Consider the following 13,912-nt stretch of genomic DNA (forward strand, 5'->3'; position numbering starts at 1 on the left):
AGGATACTTTTTTCTTTTTCTTTTTTGTGGAATCACAAATATAGTACATAAAAAAGCTTATGACAAAAACCCTCCCAACAGCTAGATTTAAGGATGTAAGAAACCACCCCGCTGGATCAGACCACGAGTCCATCTGGTCCACCATCCTATTCCCAGGTATGTGTAGATGAGAATTTTAAGATGCAAACATATATGACATCTGCACTGCACACATCTACTATAAGAAACACAGGTGTAACAATTAGTAACAGTGTTTCCCAAAACCATATTCTGCTCTAAGATGCATCTCCAATGCAGCCATTATGTCTTGAATGGCCACCAGGGGGTACTCCTGTGGCAAAAGAAGTACTGTTTCAGCAGGTTTTTTTGCATATGGACAGGGAAATCCCTAGGTACCAAACTTCTGAAAGCTAATAAAGATGCGGCAGCCTAGAAATGTTGTAAGTTGGAAATGCTATTTTAGGTAAAACCTGGTATATGTGTGTGTGTGTGTGTGTGTGTGTCCCCATGTTTGTATAAGTTATTGTGTAGAAATACAAAAGGATTTATTCTAAGTTCTAAACCCTTTTGTGTCAGGAACCTGTCTATTTATCTAATTACCTAATTCTTACCTAATTCTGTAACTTCAATGTACAGTGGTATGCTCTGTAAATAAATAATAATCATAAAGAATAAGTTGGTGAGAGGAACAATTAGGGTGTTGCAACCGAAAACTGATAATGGATGTTTCACAAGGGTTCATTAATGATAGAGAAGAGGTAAACGTGCAACTGATTCCAGAGCCCGAATTCTTGGTGGTTAACACTTAATTAATTAATGAGATTTTAGAAAAGTACTGTGTGGTCTGGACTGGGCAACACAGAAAAAAGTTCACATTTCCTGGGCTATAATGCAATGTGCAATTGCTCTGATAAGTGTAGCCTGATATTTTTATATTTAGTGAGTGGGGCAGCCTAGGGAGTGGATGGGACTTGAGTCTGAGGCACCAGGCAGAAAGACCTGGAGTGCCACATTCCTAGTGTAGGGCTTTGTTGGACTAGATGACCTATACATTCCAAAGAAAATAAAACAGAATATTGAAACTGATGGTGTAAATAAGAAATATGAATGCATAAGCATCTCTACATGCACCCCAAAGTGGGGTTGATATTTGGCAAACACTGCATCTAATTGCTCAAAATGCATCTCTCCTGAAAGATGCCCTTGGTGGAAACTAATTTAAGTCGGTTAGTGGGCCCTTGGGAAGGGATCAGGGACAGGCAGGGCAAATAGTTGCAGGCATTTGAACAGAAGTTCTCCTAAACGCTCATAACATGCCAAAGCAAAGTAATATAATATAATTGCTCACATTGGCCATAGGACCCAAACGTTTTGGCTTCCGAAGGATCATATTATAACAGAATCAATGAATATACTTAAAATAACTAAGAGCATAACTTGCCCCATAATGTTTTAATGGAAGTTTGCTGGCATTTGAAACTGGGAGCCTCCACACTGGTTGTCTGCTCAGCAGTGTTTGCATTTTCAAAGATTAACAGAAATAACAAATAGATTATCTGTATAGCATGCCAGAAACAAGCCTAATCAAGGCAGCTATTTTAAGCTCCCAGACAGAACGGCTGAGGGTGCACTTGAAGCTACGAACCTCACCATCCCCTGGTAGAAATGGAGTTCTTGGACAGAGGAATTTCACTGCCATGGGCCTCTTTCTTGCAGTGGTGGAAAGCTCCACCACCGTTGCTCTGATGGCAGAAGACATTGAAAAGAGGAGTGCTGAGTGTGGATCCACAGAATCTAAATCCACCCCATTTCCCTGGCATCTCCAACATGGGATGAAAAGCTGCAGTGGCCCTGGAGCTGGTGCTTGTTATTTTCCCTTCCACTGAAGATAAGCCAACCCTTACCTTCTGCCTTGACCACTGCAAGACCAGAAAGGTTTAGGAACTGCCTCTCCCTGACCTCCATAGGATTACTCTGCCCTTTATTTCTCACACAAGTTTATTAATGATTATACTTTCTATAATTTACATCAAGAAACAGCCTAATAATACTACTTCTCAATCAATAAGTGGAAAGAAGCAAGGGAAGGAACAGGTTATATCACATATGATTTGGCCTGCTCACATGTGACTCAGTTACTGCAAATTAAGATGTGTAAAATTAAAAGCTATCTGATTATATTAAACATCAAGGGTTTTTTTTAAAGTGCTAATAGAATGGTCTGCCTCTACAGTAACATCAACATATGAGCACCAAGGAAGAACTGCTTGTCCTGCTCTAACCTTATCAGTGACTTTCACATGTTGCTTTGCTTACAGATGTTGTTGCACTGGGGTTGGGTCCAAGGCTTCTAGCACTGGCATTATAGTATCTGCGTCTTCATGGATGAGCAAGTTTCCTTAAGTGTGAGCCCATGCACGGGCATGCTAATAGAGCAGTTTCTAGAAAGAGACTGCAGAGCACTCTAAATTCCATCCTCCATTATAATCAGCGAAGCAAATCAGTTGGAAAGGAGTAGTATTTGTCTTAAGCCTCGTATACTTGGCCAGGTTTTCCTTTTCTGTATATGAAACCCATCATACTGAGTTGTGAACAGGTGTACTCACACATAATAAATTTAAAAGTGAACTAAAATATATATTCCTAGCAGATGATGGTTCCCTCCTTCCAACTCCAAGTTTTTAGGATTTTGAAGGCCAGATCATCATAAATGTAGGTACTTATTTATCTGTCTATCAATTTATACCCTGCCATCAGGTCTACCACTCCCCCAAGAGTTTACCCTAAGACAGGCAGAGATATCCTAAACCCTGGCTGGAGAGAGCAGAGCAGCAGATCAATTGACATACCATTAGCCTTGCCACTTACCCCAGGCAGGGTGAGCTGGTATATGTGCTGTGTCAGCTCCAGTCCAGGAAGCTCTGTAATATTGGAGCCCACCCTACCACCACTAGAGGTCAGTGGAAAGACACCTCCATCGTACCTCAACTCTGCCCAGAAGCAGGGATCAGGGGGTTAAGAGTACTCTGTTAGTAAACACATGGCAAATATGGAGCATATTTACTCAAAAACAAATCACACAGAGTTCAAGAAGACTAATTTCCCAGAAAGTGTCTTGGACTGCAATATTAGCCTAACAAAATTAACAACAACCCAAAGAAAAACAGATGCAAGATACATAGAGGACAAGATCAAAACTAGCCCCACTGTAATATAACAATTACAAGTTGAATGGCATGTTTGATTATATGTTTTATAATCTCTTTAAACCAGGGGTGGCTAACAGTTTTTGGCCCGAAGGCCACATTCACCCTTGGTCAATGGTCCTCATGCCAGTGGTGTGGATGTAGCTACCCCACACTCGTATAATGCACACTCTTGTATGCACAAACACATAGGACTCGCATAGCTCCCCACCCAGCTGACCCATGTGTCCAATTATTTTTTTCAGCCTTTGATGTGTACACATCTACAGTGGTACCTCAGGTTACATACGCTTCAGGTTACATACTCTGCTAACCCAGAAATAGTGCTTCAGGTTAAGAACTTTGCTTCAGGTTGAGAACAGAAATCGTGCTCCGGCGGCACGGCAGCCGCAGGAGGCCCCATTAGCTAAAGTGGTGCTTCAGGTTAAGAACAGTTTCAGGTTAAGAACGGACCTCTGGAACGAATTAAGTACTTAACCTGAGGTACCACTGTATTCAAACAATGGATCCCCTTCTCTGCAGAGTGAGCCATAAAGACTCAGGACAATGCTAAATTGTGTGCCGTATGAAGCCATGTGTCTGGAAACTGGCCAAGGGCTTCTGGAAACCAAAGCGTGGCTCACCACTATAAAATTCTGGCTCCACCTACACTTCAAGTCTGATCTGTCTTCTTTAATTTTCCATATGCTGGTGGCATGGTTAGCTCGCATTGAGAACAAAATCAGAACCTGTGGCCTATCACTCGAGTCACTGCTTATGCTCCCACAATTGGAAGCATTCCAGACAATCAAGCGTAGAATTCTAGAGATTGAATTCCAAACCCTTAGCAGCACAGCCAATAAAACCTTTTCCCCATTAGGTTTAGGAATTTGACCCTCGTTTGGCCAGGATACTCCATTTTTACATCACCTTTATGAGCCCCACCGACGCAGAGCTTCTTCCCTCACAAGATTTAATGTTTTGCTGCTGCAGTTTTGCAAGGTAGATTCTTGAAAACCCCATATACTGAAATCTACTGCTCTTGTGGCACAAAACAGGTCAAATCCATCACACACATTGTATTTCATTGTCCCTTTTATGCAAAAATGTATGATAAGTATCTGGCCCCCTTATTGAAGGAGGGGAATCTATCACACTGACTCTTCCAGGGTATCCCGAATAATTGTAGGAATGACATTGTGGAGAAGGTGCAAGATTTTTTGAATGACCCATGAAATTACACCACCATAGGTCCTAAGAGCCGCTTTTGTATCTCACAACATCTGAACAGTTTTATCCTAAAGTACCTCCTACTATGTTTTGCTATCCGTGCTGTGTTCTGATCCATGTGTATGACGCACTCTTATTATGCCAATAAAGGACATTGATCAGGACAATAGAAAAGACAGAACTCAAAATCAACAACTACCTACAGTTTCCCCCTCCTTTTAATACAGAATAGAGCTGTATGAAAGTTTCTTTAATTTATCCTAAAACCAATAGGAGTCATACACCCATGCAAATAAGCTAGAGGGGGATTCTGCTTCAAAGGAATGGAACGACTTAAGGTGAGAAAGAAAACACCCAATGATTGGACTGGAAGCACCTGTTGCTATGCCATTGTTGAAGCCAAGAAAGCATGGACCTGATTGTTTCCTGGATCAACCATCAGTGGAAGTTTCATGTCAAACTGCTCTGTGCTTTCTTAAGGAAGTATAAGGGGGTGGAAGTATAAAAAATGAATAACAGCCGACAGGTTGGCTTGACACCAGTTGAGATACCCAACAACAGGAGCTAAGTGTCTCCTCTTCCACCTGTGCCCCCACCATAGCCCCTATAAGAACTACTTGTGCTACCTCAGGTTTCCAAAAGTTAGAGGTTAAATAGGAAGACATGACTGTTCTGATGCATAAGGAGCCACCTTTCTTCCACATGCCTTTGAAATGTTAGAAAAACCAACCAATGTTATACTATTTCCATATGTTTATGGCATAACACCTAGAAAAACAGGTCCATGGTACCCATGCATCTTTGTATTTAAAAAGCTGCTGTTCACTTGAAGCTTCCTCAACACCACCACTTTAAATCCTAATAGACAATATGGAATCTATTAACACAAATGGAAACAAAATTTTCAGTCCTATTTCAACTAAAAATACGGCTTGAATGAGGAAAAGCTAAGGAAATCACAAATTTCAAACAATCAGACTTGGCTCTAGAATACTCATTTTTATCTGAACTGGGGGGAAATGACACCATAATGGCTGCTCACCTGGTCCCAGGGTGAGCGGCATTTGCAGCCCACCACCATCACCCACAGCTCCCTGGGGCATAATGCTCTCACATGGTGATTAGCCGTTGGGGAATTACCCTGGCCGGCTGCAAGGGATGGTGTGAAAGCCGGCCACCCTCAAAATTAAACTGCCCAATCATGGGCAGGTTGGGGGCGGAGTCTTGTGCAGTTTGTTTACACCTGTTGTCGGTCTTGCCTTTCACCCACCAGGGTGGGGAATAATGCATTGTGGGTCCACAATCGTACTTTCCTTGAAATGTTTACCTACAGTTTAGTTATCGAATCGTACATTAATTCCTTCAAGAATTTCCTTTTAGCATTCTCTCATCACACAGGGGCCAATATGCAGAGTCAACAGGGACTAAATCCTTCCAACTGTTCTTACTTGAGCAGTTCTACTTAGGTCAATGATATTATTCATGCTCATGGACAGCAAAGGTAAGGGGGGGGGGAAATGTCCTATAAAAACTTGGAATGTGTGTTTAATTCCCTCCCCCTCCTCATACATGCCTAGATACACACATGGAGCACAGGTGCTCACCCCCAAAACAAAAATATATAACCTCCTCGATATCCACTGTTCATTGTCTTTCCAGTCTCACATACTCTTCACTTCCTTTGCTTTATTGTCCCAGGTTTCTCGCAGAGTCATGATACTTCAGTAAAACTCAGAGCAGACTGTGGTGGAGTATCTACGGCGGTGGTGATGGAAGTTTAAGACTTCAAAGATGCAATAAATGCAGAAAGCACATACTTTGTTCCACACCATTCATCTTTCACCAAACTGTTTCCTGTGAGTGTATGCTTAATACACTGTAGAAACTATTATTACTGAATATAACTTGCAAACTAAAGGTCGTCATAATAATAAGCAACCAAGTTCAGCCTTTGTCAACTGATTTGCATGAGGTAAAACCAAGTGAGAAATATGTCTGCCTTTCAGTTTTGCTACAGTTTTGGCATATATTAGCTTTAATCAAATTAAAGTGATTACCAACTGGACTTGTTCTGTGTTCACACATTAGAAATTGAGGGTGGGGGGAGACACACAGCAAGCCAGCTTTTATCCTGCAGTGTGTGGGGATCAGCTGGTATATTTTAAAACTGTCAGCACCAGTCTGAAATGTCCAGATTGTTGTGGAAATATCCCATTAAAAGGGAGATGCAATGTGCAAAGAAACTTTCTTTTATAAACAGTTTCAGGTTTCCTTTGCAAAACATGGTATCCTTGCAATGCACATAATGCAGACAGAGGTAGACAACATATCCGTAACTGATATCTTCTATAAAAACTCTGATTTTGATATTTCTGATGTTATTCATGAGAACACTATGTATGCCCTTATGTTTAAAGTTAATGCTGTCAAACGAGAATTATCCAGGCAGCACCGTCAAAGGTCAAGTTAATTTCCTGAAACCACGTTCCTCTTTAGAAATTATGACTTTCATAAATACCACCACAGACCTTTAGAAAATAGGAAGACATTCTAATGCAATTATTTCTCTTTGTGGATTTACGCTGCAGTTGCACTGCCATGCACACCAGTCTTCCAAAAGGCTTTTAAAGATTTTAGCCAGCAGCTAGTCAGATCCCACTGGAAAGTTTCGAGAACACACACGTTTCACTCCAAGGACACAGACCTCCTTGCTTTCCACAGCTTTGCCCTTGATAAAGAAGCTAGGAATGCATACAGTCAGTGAACCACTTCTAGTAGGGAGGCACTAATACTGCATTCCCCAGACCAAGCCTGTCCTTTGACTAGTTTGTAAACTAACATGACTTCCCTGGGAAGCAATGGTGCTCTGAGTTCTTATCTGTCTGTACAGTACTTGGAGCCCTGTGCAAGCAAAAGATAACAGGATAAACAACTAGGGTTACGGATCTGCACATCCTCGGGGGCCAATTAATTCTGCATGCTAGGAATCACCTTTATAAGCTCACTGCAAAGACAGGAATGACCAGAAGTCATTGTGTCCAAACCCATAGCCCAGAAGCAATTATTATTGTTTTATTTATTTAATAAATTTGTATACTGCCCTTCCTCTGAAGATCCCAGGGCAGGTCACAACAGAAAAACACAGAATGAGAAGACAAAATACACAAGAAAACAAAAGCAACAACAAAAACAAACCAATAATTCCCCCCTCCCACAAACATATTAGGCTGCCTAAGACTTCAGAAGACAAAACTTTCATAGAATCCTTAAGCGTTCTGCCTAAATGCAACAACCAATCCCGGACAAGTGATACACACACAGTGTATTGCATGTTAATCTGGAAAATTTCTGACCAGCCTAAAAATACCTATGGTGGGGCAGAAATGCCGCTTCCCATCCCCCTTGCAATGGAAGAGGGGTGGAGGGAGGTGGGAAGACACCTTTCCCTCTCTGTTTCGAGCACCCTGCTTTTATGAGCGGCTGGTATGCATGCACTTCTTGAGGGGCGCTGCATCTGCACCAACCAAGCGCTCGGGTCACATGACGCTCGGGGAGCCTGAGCGAAGCGAAGTCCCGGCGGTCTATGGCCGGGCCGGGCTTGCGCCCCGCACCCCTGCTTACCTTGGCATCCCCCACGTCGGGCTCCTCTTCATAGTATCCCTGCCCGGATTCATAGGCAGCGGCCGTCGCGGGCTCCCGAGCTCCCAGCAGCACCACCGCGCCAGCAGCCAGATAGCAACCCAGAGAGAAGAATCCCAGCAAGTGCATTGTGCAGAGGGCGGCGAGGCGGGAGCCGTGAAGGCAGCGCGTGGGCAACGCCGCGCGGCTCCGAGCCAGTCCCGGCGGCTCTCTCCGAGGCAGCAGCGAAGCGGCAACTTCCCCAGGATGGAGAGAGGAAAGGTGCGCAGGAGCCCCCCTCCCCTTCGCCGGCCCAGGCGCTCGCTCGCTCGCTCGCTCCTTCTCCGACGAGTTACTCGGAGTTGGTCAGGTTAAAATAATAATTAAAAAAAAAGGCACCAGGAAACCGGACATCCGAAGCGGGCTCCCTCAGGAGCACGAGGAGGTCGAAGGAGTTCCCGGGCCAGTTGAGGGTAGTAAGGGGGGGAGGTTTCCTCTGCAGCCACCAGCCCCCCCGGGGGCTATATGCCAAGGAGGGACGAAGGCGGTGAGGGGCAGCGGCGCGGCTCCGTCTCCTCGCCGCTTCCCCGGGCGTCTGTCAGTGGCAGCGGCAGCAGCAGCAGGGGCCGGGGAGCGGGAGCCTCCTCAGCGCGTGGAGCGGAGCTGGAGCGGCAGCAGCAGCAGCAGCAACCGCAGGGGGCGGGCATGGCTAAAGCGCCCTCTGCCTGTACCTTGGAGAGACTGAGTGGCTGGCGAAGGAAGGAAAGGGAGGGAAGGAAGGAAAGGACGGAGGGCGCCCGGGACGGACGTGTGTGTGTGTGTGTGTGTGTGTGTGTGTCCCTCCTTTTCCTCCACACACACCCCGCCACCGCCCGCTCAGCTCTTCTCCTTCCTCCCCTTCGGTTACATTTTTCCACAAGTAGCCGCTCGCCTCGCAAAAGCCCTTTCCAAGAAAGAAGACGTGGTGGAAATGTGAGACGGGAGGCGCGCGCGCGCTGCTGGCCCCCCTCGGGAAAGCCAGAGGCGCGCGCGCGCTTCGTTCGCGCGGCGCTGCCCCAGGCGCCAGACCTGTTGCCTCGCTTTCCCGCGCTTCCGCAGAGCGCAGGGCTGGCTCTGGGGTCTGCGGTGCCTTCTTCCACGCAAGATGCCTTGGAAGGCTTTTTGCAGAAATGATAAGCAGACGAGCCGAGGTGGCTCAATGCATACTTTCCTTCCACCCACCCACCCTGTGGTAGAAATGTTTGGAGGATGGTACTCAAGGCGCTGCCTATAGGGAGAAAACGCGCCAGCAGTTACCAGCTTACCGTCCAGAGAGAAGCCTAAATACAGTGGTACCTCAGGTTACATACGCTTCAGGTTACAGACTCTGCTAACCCAGAAATATTACCTTGGTTTAAGAACTTTGCTTCAGGATTAGAACAGAAATCGCACAGCGGTGCAGCAGCAGCAGGAGGCCCCATAAGCTAAAGTGGTGCTTCAGGTTAAGAACAGTTTCAGGTTAAGAACAGACCTCCAGAACGAATTAAGTTCTTAACCCGAGGTACCACTGCACTGTATTTCCTTGGTCTCCCATCAAAACTTGTCCTTCAAATTTTTCCATCTCTAGGCACAACTGGCTGCTAAGCATCATGGCCTAAGCTACCTCTGAATTGCCACTAGCTGGGGACCACAAATACGGAGCGCTATTCAGCTCATGTCTTGCTTGTGGGCTATTCTTTGTTTATATCCCGCCTCCCCCCCCCCCCCAATCAAGGCGGCTCACAAAAATGGAAACAAATACAGATTAAACATGCAGAGCTAAAAAACATATAAAAGGTTATTGTGAAAAAGTAATTGAGCTATTTATGGAATTAAAAGGTAAAAAAATGTATAGTTAAAAAAAAAAAAGAACAGCACGCAACACACTATTAAGAGCCCTTTCGTTGAAAGGAGTCAGTTCCCAAAAGCCTGCCAGCATAATAAATTCACCTGTCATCTGAAGGACAACAAGGCCAGTCTGACTTTCTTAAGAGGTAAAGGCAGGGGTACCAACTTAAATAAAATATTGGGGAGGGGTCAGGTAAGTCCTATCCACATAATGCGGTGCATGCACACCATTTGAATGGCGATGTCCATCAACTTTGGGGGCCCCTGGCCCACTCAAATATTTTATGGGGGGGGGGGAGCTGAAGACCACTCAGTCCCTAGGAGAACTCCAATGCAATTAGCCTTGAATCTATAGTAGAATCAAAAAGCAAACAAACACCATCAACCTGTTATTTACTGTAATACTCCAGAAGGATGAAGCTCTCAAACCATCTCATTACAATACATGGCACTGTACATACACACTAGAAACAGCTTTGTTCCTGTGCATGAAAATTACAACCTAAATCACAATTTACTGAAATGCTTGGGGAAAAAATTCTATGTGCTATACTTAACCAAGCATCTTAATTTGCTGGAAAACACAAGCAGGACAACACGTCTCAGACTTCATAATTATATACTCTTAACTCACCTTATCTATGAGCCAAAAGATTTGGAAAGCAGACTATTAGATCTGATATAAAAGCTACTAACCTTCCTTGATTATAAGGGTTTGTTCACTCATGTTTTGTTTAGCTCCAAGCTGAGCATTGCAATGCACCCTACATAGGGCTGCCCTTGAAAATAATTCGGGGACTACAGCTAGGACAAATTATGTTGCCTATCTCTAAAGGCACTGTACATTAGTTTATGATTGTGCTCAACATAGTTCACAAGGCCACAGCAAGGTCTGCATAAACTTATTTTAAGAATGCAAGTGGGATTCAGCAATACACAGGCTCTGTGGTTGCTAAAACCAGATAAGCACATTTCTAAAAAGCATTGCATATGCTGTGATAACTACACTTAGCACAAGTGAGTCCTAAATAGAACATTTTCAAGAGTTCTGTCAATAGAATCTTTAAGTACTGCTACCAAAATCCAAGCCTTTTAATTGATGTGTTTCGTACATCTGTCAAGCACATTCCTCTGTGCTGTCTAGACATACCTGATATGGCCACATTTCGCACAAATGCATAAAGACAGAAAATGGTTGTTGAAACACAAGGCCATTTCAGAAGCAGGATACATCAATGATAGGATATGTCAGATGGGCAAAGAAATAAGGAAACATGAACTTGAAGGGCAGGGGTGGGATATGAAGAAATTTATTGACCTTAGTGGCACAATTAGTACTGTGCTCTTTGACTTCCCACTGCAAAACACATGAGACTAAATACTGAAAGTACAAAAGTCTTAAAGAAGCAGCAGTTGGTGTTATTTTACTTATGTTACACACAATAATGCTAGAGTCTCGTTTGAGTTTCATAATGATTATCCTAATCCAGATAAGACCACGTGCTTACATTGTACCACAATGACTAGGATATTCTTGTTGACTGCTTTGATTGTATTGCCCCTTAGGGGACAATTTTAAAAGTTTCCTAAAGTTGTTCCCTAAGTGGGAAATATTGTTAAGGTACTTCTAGATCACAGGCAGGAAATCTCCAGCCTGCAGGCCAAACTTGGCCTATTAGGCCTTATGCCCATTTGACCCACCATGCCATTTTCAGGATCTGGAATCTAGATAGGGGATCCTGAGAGTAAGTTGGGTTAATTCAGAATGCCTGACATCCAGCATTAATGTGTTCTGAAGTTGACTGCTGCTGCAGATGGCACAATATATTAACGTCTATGACAAATTTAACCTTCTCGGCCCCAACATGGATCATTATTCTTTAAGGCAGTTTCCTACATTGTTGCTAGCTGAAGAAATCGCCACTTGGAAACATTCTTTTGTAACTTTTTGAAAAGCAGCACTCTTCTTGAGGTTTACTACACAGAGTGCTAATCATCTGGGTAAGCCAAGGTTTTTAAAGGTTCCATTTGAAAACTTTAAAACAGAAACAGGCAACATATAGCCCCTGAGGTAATTTTATGTGGGCTGCAAGTTCTTGGTGGAATTCCATCTTTTGCTTTTTAAAAATGTCTTTTTAGACATCATTGCTCAAAAATTTAACAATTTTTGACATCACAATTTCAAAGTGTAACCTTATTGGAACCCCATTCCTTCAAAAGCACCTTATGCAAAAAGAGAAGTACAAAGAAGGCTTAAATTATTTTTATCCTCTTTATCCCTTACTTGCAGTTACATACATAAAGAGTTTTCAAGGCTTAGTTCACATATTTAAAAGTGCAATAAAATACCAGAAAGCTGTCTGTGGACAAACACCGGCTCCCTCAGCCTGAAAGCGAGATGAGCCCCACAACCCCATAGTCGCCTTTGACTGGACTTAACCATCCAGGGGTCCTTTACCTTTTTTAAAAAAATAAAATAAAAAATACCTTACCTTGTACGAAACAAGTTGCCCACCTCTGCTTTTAAAATGTCTTCCTTTTCAGAGTGGCCTTCAGCAGTACCACTATAAACAGGCTCCACAGGTTTGTGTGTGTTAGGCACTCAGCAATTAGAAATATCTAGGCCAGCTGAGGACAGAAGAGGACACTATCTGATCCAATTTTGCACTGTTTGTAATGAGTTGCAGGCAGCTGATCCTGATTTTTCTATCACAGAGCAGGCTAAAACCTTGATACTTGCCAATATGGAAATGCCTGCAAATAAGGGGTTTCACTTAGAGACGCAAGCATTGCACACATTTCAGTATGCTTCTTGAAAAGTTGGTTTAATTTCCTGAAAGCCGGCTTTTTGCTTTTTTTTTTTTAACATGGTGCTACAGTATAGATTCAGAACTCCTGAATAAATGCAATAAAACAAAAGCTTGATGTGTACCTCTTTTTACTGAAAGGACGTGTACAATCTCTGTCATGTATAATCAGAACCATACAGTGATATAAATAGCTCCAGATTCCACAGAGAAAATATTTGAAGTCAATATAACAACACATCTCCTATAACATTTTATAACTCTTGCCATGCTGTTCTTCAAACATACAAATTACTGACTTAAAAGTCCCCACCCCCGCTAGCACTTCTAATATTGGAAAAACAGGACATCAAGCACAAATACCTTTAGAATATCTGCTTAATTACGAAGCACTGTGCTAAATCCAAACCTTAGGTCAGGAGATTACAGCAGTTATTTTGTCACTTTTCTCATTCCTTTTCCACTTTATAAACGATATTATGTTGTTTGATGGTATTGAAATCTAGTTTTATTTGCGTTTCTCACTATCCATAAGATTCATTTCACATTGGTTCACTTTTTGGATCAAGACTATCAAGGAAAGTAAAACTGGAATCCAAAGCCAGAACATGTATTCATAGAATGAAACATGAGCACAACTGGAGTTTTGATTGCAGTTTTGTCTACAGCCGCACTCAAAAGAGACCAGCCACATCAAAAACTAAGCGCTGTATTGTCTCCTGGACAATGGGAGTAACAGTAGGTGAAATGTAAAGACCAGGATGTATGTCCATGAAAGAGAATGTTTTTATTATTGTGAGCTGCCCTGGACTTTCAGTGTGGAGGAAGGGAAGGTAATAAATTTGAAATAATAAATGATAACAATAAATCCTGCGCACAACTGGAGTTCTTCTTTCTGTTATCTTTTCTGCAGTTCACAGAAAGATAAGCAACATTCAACATTGAACGGTAATTTTCCTCTGCAAGAGCAGGATCACCCCTCAGGGAAAGTCTGGATGAACGGATGAGTTTTAAGCAGATACCTAAATGACAATACTTTAGCTGCGTGTCTGATGTTCATTAGAAATGCATTTCAGACTGAAGGTGCCACCACACTAAAGGCCCTAGTCTTAGAAATATAAGATGAACTTTGGGAGCATACAGTGTCTTTCCCAAGGACTGAAGTTAGCAGCCAAGGATAGATAATCTATGGTGTTCCTGATGATA

General features: G+C 43.1%; 1 protein-coding gene across 3 annotated transcripts in view; it reads right to left on the reverse strand.

Moving 5' to 3' along the window:
* Nucleotides 1-8,977, reverse strand: part of VEGFC (vascular endothelial growth factor C) — a 38,859-nt gene extending 29,882 nt beyond the window's left edge. For 2 of the 3 annotated variants that reach the window (XM_083457468.1, XM_083457467.1), the window contains exon 1: nt 8,037-8,977. In XM_083457468.1, coding sequence (XP_083313594.1) covers nt 8,037-8,183 — 147 coding nt within the window. In that variant the 5' untranslated portion in view covers nt 8,184-8,977. Of the gene's footprint in view, nt 1-5,457; nt 5,512-8,036 lie in introns of those variants that run through there. The other variant, XM_083457469.1, reaches the window with a different exon arrangement.
* Between the last annotated feature and the right edge of the window lie 4,935 nt (nt 8,978-13,912).

Source organism: Podarcis tiliguerta (genome assembly GCF_965153285.1).
Source record: "Podarcis tiliguerta genome assembly, chromosome: 9".
Taxonomy (NCBI): Eukaryota; Metazoa; Chordata; class Lepidosauria; order Squamata; family Lacertidae; genus Podarcis; species Podarcis tiliguerta.